Source organism: Electrophorus electricus, chromosome 7 (genome assembly GCF_013358815.1).
Source record: "Electrophorus electricus isolate fEleEle1 chromosome 7, fEleEle1.pri, whole genome shotgun sequence".
In the NCBI taxonomy this organism is placed as follows: domain Eukaryota; kingdom Metazoa; phylum Chordata; class Actinopteri; order Gymnotiformes; family Gymnotidae; genus Electrophorus; species Electrophorus electricus.
In genome coordinates this window covers 1,073,851-1,081,350 of record NC_049541.1, presented here as the reverse complement: position 1 = coordinate 1,081,350, position 7,500 = coordinate 1,073,851, and the positions used below count along the sequence as shown (strand labels likewise).

The following is a 7,500-nucleotide window of genomic DNA, read 5'->3' as shown; positions in this document are numbered from 1 at the left end:
ATCTACTATCACATATATATTATCACAAATCTATTATCACGTTCCATAACATAATTTTCTGCTTTTATTGAAAAGTGTAAAGTTCCATAATTCAACAAAAACTAACACGAAAGCCAAACGCGGCTGCTTACTGCAGCAGTTCTGGTCAACAGCAGGGCTGCCCATGGAGTTGGGGTAGTTACTCACTGGTGCCACCTTGTGGCGAGACGCTCTGCTTCAGCTCCCCGCAGGGACTAGAGCTCAGAGTGGCAATGTGTGTGAGTGCATTCGAGGTCACATCACTGGCCGTGGAACAGGGTTCTGCCATTACTTTATGTGTTTTATTTATATACAGTCTCCGTTACGGTATGTCGGGCGAAGGGTAGTTTAGGGGTACTTGAGGTAGTTAATGGGATAATTTCATGCAGTGAACTGTCACTGGTTTTGGAGTGGTGAGAGAGGGAGGAGAGAAAGGGTGAGAGAGAGAGAGAGAGGTAGTTACAATGTCTTGTTAATGACTTATTAACTTGATCAAGTTACATTAAAACAGGTATCTGATATTATGGGGTCTTTCTTACTATTACTATTATTGGTGGAAGTGGTAGTGCGTTTGCTCTAATGATAATGATATTGTTGTTGTTGTTGTTGTTGTTGTGGTTGTGGTTGTGAACTTAAAATTGTAAACAATTTCAGTGCTTGGCAATATTGTATTTTGTACAGTCATGCCAATAAAGCCAAGACAGTAAATGTGGCCTTGACTTGGCTGGGGGGGTAAAGCCCGTGTCCAAAAGTTCATCTTCTGTATCATCAGTGGGAGTGATTACCACCAACCAGTCCAATCAGTACTGAGCCCAGCTGTACTGGTCTCCACTGTACTGGTCTCCGCTGTACTGGTCTCCGCTGTAGTGGGTTCCGCTGTACTGGGCTCCGCTGTAGTGGTCTCCACTGTACTGGGCTCCGCTGTACTGGTCTCCACTGTAGTGGGCTCCGCTGTACTGGGCTCCACTGTAGTGGTCTCCGCTATACTGGGCTCCGCTGTACTGGGCTCCGCTGTAGTAGTCTCCACTGTAGTGGTCTCCGCTGTACTGGGCTCCGCTGTACTGGTCTCCGCTGTAATGGTCTCCGCTGTAGTGGTCTCCGCTATACTGGGCTCCGCTGTACTGGTCTCCGCTGTAGTGGTCTCCGCTGCTTATAGCTGGAGGCTGTGCTGGCCTCTGTAGTAAGCAGGTGGAGAGATCCTGTCACCATGGCCAGTGTCATCACCTGTAACACACTTTTTTTCTGTCTGGTTTTGCAGAAATCTGGGGAAGTCAGGATTGCGAGTATCATGTTTGGGACTTGGTGAGTAATGACATCATCAAGCCATCATCATAACATCATCATGACATTTTCATAACATCAGAACGTCATAACAGCACCATAATGGCATCATAACATCATGACATCTTCATCACATCATCATGGTGTAATCATAACATCACAACATCATGACATCATATCATACCATCATCATATCATCACGATGTAATCATAACATCACCATTACATCATAATATTATGCCATCATCATAACATCATCATGACATCACTGTAACATCATCATAGCAGCATCATAAGGGGTCTGACTATGAGCTTAAGCTCCTAGTTTTAAAACAGGGTTTCACTTGGTATGTCTCTGTCTCTCTCTCTCTTTCTCTCTCTCTCAGTCTGTCTCTCTTTTTGTCTCTCACTCTGTTTCTCACATGCTGTCTCTCACTCTCTCTCACTCTCTCTCTCTGTCTCTCACTCTGTCTCTCTCTATGTCTCTGTCTTTCACTGTTTTTCTATCTGTCTCTCTCGCTCTGTCTCTCTCTCTCTCTGTCTCTCTCACTCTGTCTCTCTCTCTCTCTCTCTCTCACTCTGTCTCTCTCTCTCTCTGTTTCTCTCTCTGTCTCTCTCTCTCCATCTCTGTTACTGTCTCACTGCTTCTCTCTGTTTTTATCTTTCTGTTTATTTCTCTCTCTCTAGTTCTTTGTCAGTTTCTCCCTTACCATCTTTTTGTGAATTGTTGTATTAATCATGAGATTTATTAGTGAAAAATGAGCCAGTTTATATCCATAAACCAGAGAGGAATAAATAAATAAATCAACATTTCAGCATCCAGTTATTTCAGACAGCGAGGGTTTGACTGGGGTCTTTTTTGCACGTTCCACTAAGTTGATGCTCAATCTACAGATTTAATTCTGTTTTGTTTATTTCATAATTTACTGACTGAGCAGGCATTTATTCAGCTAATCCTTCTCAAATGAATATGCCTCATATCATATTAGTATTAATTCTATCGTATTTATGTTTAATTTATAATCCATGATAGGCCCAAAATGCTGTGCAGTAATTAGCTTTCAGCGCTAAAATACAGCAGGGCGGAGATGAGGGGACATGTTTTCCCAGTCTGGTTTAACTCATAAAACCCAAGGAATGAACCAGAGCCATCAACACATAAACAATTACCCAGCATGCAGTGCAGAGATTTAAACCCATAGTGCCAGGCTTTCTGGGAAGAATGGTTGAGAACTGCTGGAGTCAATCACGATCGTCTGCCTGGCTGTTGTGTTTTGAAGCTTTCACGTGCTGCTTTCGAGCTTTTCCGAAGTTTACTAAGTATTTTTTATCTTTATGTCGGGAATATGAGCACAGTCGTTAATGGTTCTGAGTGTGGATGTCATGCTGAGTCACTGTGTCCTTAGCTACAATGGAAATTACACTGGGAAGTTTTCCTTCCGCAAGAAGTATTAATTTGGCTCACATTATTCAACATTGCTTTTCATTTTTAACGCTAGTGGCAATGTGTTGATAATTGTAAATTGTTAGCACTAACAGTGCTGGCGTTAGCATCGTGCAGTGGTGTTGGGGACAGTGGCGTGCACTAATATAAAACACTAATATAAAACACTAATAAAACAAATATAAAAGTCTAAAAGCAGAATGACCTGGAAAGTACGAGTGAGGCTATTCCAGTGATGCAGAGGTTTACAGGCTGTGACAACATTTCAGATGATGGAGATTTGCCCAGGGCCACAGGCAGCTGTGAATCATGGGTGCTGTAGTCCTCAGGCAATGTCTGACTCAAAACAGAGGTCTTTTGGGAGAAGAGTTTTTGCAGACATTAAAACAAATCTCCTTTTCAGGCTGCACTATGTGTATTCAAGCCAAATATACCATTCTAGATGAATTCAAAAGCACTCTCTCTGAGTTTACTGCCAAATGATATACTGTAAACAAACCATGAGTTACACAGAATAGAATGATACCAAAGGTTTTGGACTGAATCTTTGCACAAAATAAATGACTCAAACAGTAAATTAATTCCTCACCCAAAAGGCCAAAAATGTCAAAAAATGAATGAATGCTTATGATAACTTGTTATGGGCCCCAACAATATTAGTTGATATAAAGATACATTAGTTTGAAGAATCTCTGTAAGTAAAAAAGGATTTAGGAGAGTGGGCCTCCCAAAGAATGAGTCCAACATATCATGTTTCTATTCTCATTTGTCTGTTAACAATGTTTTAATTGTAAATGTTTTTAATTGTTTATTCTTCTGTCTGTCAAGGTTGAACTATTTCTCTCTCTCTCTCTGCCAGGAACATGGGTGACATTTGGGGGTCAAATTTCTGATGAGGTGAGAATATTTAGGCTTTATTTAGTCCACTGCCTCGTCAGTGACTCCAGTGCACCCCCTGCCCAAGAAACGCATTAAACACGTATTTTCATTTCTTCTCGTCAGTAAACTGCTCCCTCAGCCAGTCAGGGATGGACGCCAGTGCACAGCTCAGTAGTAAGAGCGCGTGATTCATGCTCTGCTTCTCTCTTACTAACAATAGCTGAATTCTGCGTGGGTTTTTTCCCTGCTTCTGACATTCACTGGAGCATGTGGACAACATCATTAGCCAGTCATCCGTCACGAAAGACCCTGTGGAAGCAGCAACAACAGCCACCCTGGGCCGTCCCCGGGGGCGGGGCTTGCGCACAACAGAGTCCCTGCCCAATCATGCGCCACCCCTCCCCAACCCCCATCCACGGCCGCTAGACTCTTGTCAGAGTTAATAACATCCAGAAATGTGAAACCATCCATGTTTGGCTGTGGGGTCAAAACACATATACCACCACACTGCCCCATTCTGAGTGACAGGGTACAATTACATCAGAAAGTGGAAGAAAAGAGAGAGAGAAAGAGTTAGCAGAGAGAATGGTCAGATGGAGCAATTGTTTGTCCTGAGCTAATTTCAAACATACATGTCATTTGTCCCAGCAGTATGTATTAAGAGTTAGAACACCACAGTAAGAGTGAACACCACTGGTATTAGTTAGACGTCTGTTATGGTGCACAGCACTGGGCAGGCGTGAGCGAGACAGCGGCACAGAGACACAGTGAGAGAGAACATCACTGGTATTAGTTAGACGTCCGTTATGGTGGACAGCACTGGGCAGGCGTGAGCGAGACAGCGGCACAGAGACACAGTGAGAGAGAACATCACTGGTATTAGTTAGACGTCTGTTATGGTGCACAGCACTGGGCAGGCGTGAGCGAGACAGCGGCACAGAGACACAGTGAGAGAGAACACCACTGGTATTAGTTAGACGTCTGTTATGGTGCACAGCACTGGGCAGGCGTGAGCGAGACAGCGGCACAGAGACACAGTGAGAGAGAACACCACTGGTATTAGTTAGACGTCCGTTATGGTGCACAGCACTGGGCAGGCGTGAGCGAGACAGCGGCACAGAGACACAGTGAGAGAGAACACCACTGGTATTAGTTAGACGTCCGTTATGGTGGACAGCACTGGGCAGATGTGAGCGAGACAGCGGCACAGAGACACAGTGAGAGAGAACATCACTGGTATTAGTTAGACGTCTGTTATGGTGGACAGCGCTGGGCAGACCGTAGTGAAGACCTCAGACACAGTTCATCCTCCCTGTACCAGACTCAGTTTCCCGCTACAGAGGAGCAGAGCAGAGAATGAGATGAGCCCACAGCTTTGGGTGCAGTGCACACCTGACCTGCAGCTGAACTGGACTGAGCTGAACTCAGCAGAATCATTTTAACTGTCCAGTGACTCATTGTCCTAAGATCAATTTCTGGGCAATGGTTAATGTGTTTGGTTAATGAAGTGATTCTATTCAATTTGAATAGGTCCCTATGTGAAGGGAATTAATGTTATTAATATCAGTAGATCTGAATGTATTACTCACCTGAGATGATGTGCTGTGTGCGTGTGTGCGTGTGCGTGTGCGTGTGTGTGTGCGTGTGTGTGTGTGTATGTGTGTGTGCAGGTAGCAGAGCAGCTCATGACTATAGCCTATGAGAATGGGGTCAACCTCTTTGACACAGCAGAGGTCTACGCGGCAGGGAGGTGAGTGTTCTTTCATCTCTGATTTGGTGTAACAGTGCCTCATTAATGCTTTTATCTCATTCTGGATCTGAACAGGGCATTGGCTGGTGAAGTGATGAGCAGTTGATCATTTGCATATCCTCTGTAGGACTGTGACTCATGTAGGACTGTGACTTGTGTAGGACTGTGATTTATGTAGGACTGTGACTCTTGTAGGACTGTGATTTGTGTAGGACTGTGACTCTTGTAGGACTGTGACTCTTGTAGGACTGTGACTCGTGTAGAACTGTGACTCATGTAGAACTGTGACTCGTGTAGGACTGTGATTTGTGTAGGACTGTGACTCATGTAGAACTGTGACTCTTGTAGGACTGTGATTTGTGTAGGACTGTGACTCTTGTAGGACTGTGACTCATGTAGAACTGTGACTTGTGTAGGACTGTGATTTGTGTAGGACTGTGACTCTTGTAGGACTGTGACTCTTGTAGGACTGTGACTCTTGTATGATCTTAAGCTCTCACTATCCACAATGGCAGTGAGAGGAGGATGGATTTCCTCTTCTGAGGAGCTTCCTTCAGGCTTTCTGACTCAGGCAGAACTTTCCTTCGGCTTCCTCAATAAGGGTCAGTAGGTCCAGGATCTGCTGTAAAATGTTATATGCAAATAAGGTTGACTTGAATGCAAATAGAACCCAGGCGAGTCAAAACTCTGTCTGGAAGAACAGAGAGTTTTGTCCTGTCATAATGTGCCACTCACACAGGCCAGGAACTCAGGTTCTGAAAACCTTCTTTCCTGTTTGGCCTTGATTGGTAGAAACAGACATCATGATCTTGTGAAGAATGGGTTTTATACAGATCCATTTTTTAAAGCAGTAGTAACAGTCGGAAGTGACCTTAACTGCAGGCCGGTTTTCATGCATACCTCTGCACCATCTCAGTAATTTGGAAATTGTGCTGCGATACAACATAAATGTGCAGCAGCTGGAACTCCAAGCACCACGAACTCTTCATGAACCTCATCCACCGTGGAGAGGAATCACGGAGGCTGGGAGGCGTGAGCACAGCAGACTGACACAGAAACGCACCTACATCTTAGAGACGCACTAAATCTAATTAGACAGGCACTATGTCCTGACAGCAAGACCTCTGCTTCAGTGTGAGGCTTACACTGTACTATGATGCTTAGCAAACCAACACATCCAGGGTTGTCTAGCCTCTGACAGTAGAGGTACGGACACACTTTGCTAAGGAGTTCCCAGAGTTCATGTCTCTTGGAGTAGGACCACTTGCTCAGACATACATATGGTCACACACACACATGCACACACACACACACACACACACACACACACACACACACTGTCATGTATTAATACTGGTTTTAACTGCTGTTATCCTCACAGAGCTGAGATAATCCTGGGAAATATCATCAAGAAAAAATGTTGGAGGTAAGAAACCATCTGAGAGACACAGAGACTGAGAGAGATACAGAGACAGAGAGACACAGACAGAGACAAAGAGAGACAGAAACACAGAGACATAGAGACACAGAGACAGACACACCGAAGGACAGAGACACGGAGACAGAGACACGGAGACAGAGAGACACAGAGACAGAGAGAGACACAGAGACAGAGAGAAACACAGAGACAGAGACAGAGAGACACAGAGACAGAGACAAACACAGAGACAGAGACAGAGAGAGACACAGAGACAGAGAGAAACACAGAGACAGAGACAGAGAGAGACACAGAGACAGAGAGAAACACAGAGACAGAGACAGAGAGAGACACAGAGACAGAGACAGAGACAGAGAGACACAGAGACAGAGACAGAGAGAGACACAGAGACAGACACAGACAGAGTCTCAGCTCTGCATATTTAAGAGATTTAAGAAATTCCTTCCTTTCTATGAGACACTTTCATATAGACGTATTATGTTGTGTTATGTTGTATGTTGTATTATGTTGTGTTATGTTGTGTTATGTTGTATGTTGTATTATGTTGTGTTATGTTGTATTATGTTGTTATGTTGTGTTATGTTGTGTTATGTTGTTATGTTGTGTTATGTTGTGTTATGTTGTGTTACGTTATGTTGTGTTATGTTGTATGTTGTATTATGTTGTGTTATGTTGTATTATGTTGTTATG

General features: G+C 44.0%; 1 protein-coding gene across 1 annotated transcript in view; it reads left to right on the top strand.

The window, feature by feature from the left end:
- Positions 1 to 7,500, top strand: part of kcnab1b (potassium voltage-gated channel, shaker-related subfamily, beta member 1 b) — a 40,011-nt gene that overhangs the window by 18,437 nt on the left and 14,074 nt on the right. Inside the window, exons 2-5 of the mRNA XM_035528089.1 lie at positions 1,277 to 1,320; positions 3,603 to 3,640; positions 5,293 to 5,372; positions 6,754 to 6,798. Of these exons, the coding sequence (XP_035383982.1) occupies positions 1,277 to 1,320; positions 3,603 to 3,640; positions 5,293 to 5,372; positions 6,754 to 6,798 (207 nt within the window). The remainder of the gene's footprint in view (positions 1 to 1,276; positions 1,321 to 3,602; positions 3,641 to 5,292; positions 5,373 to 6,753; positions 6,799 to 7,500) is intronic.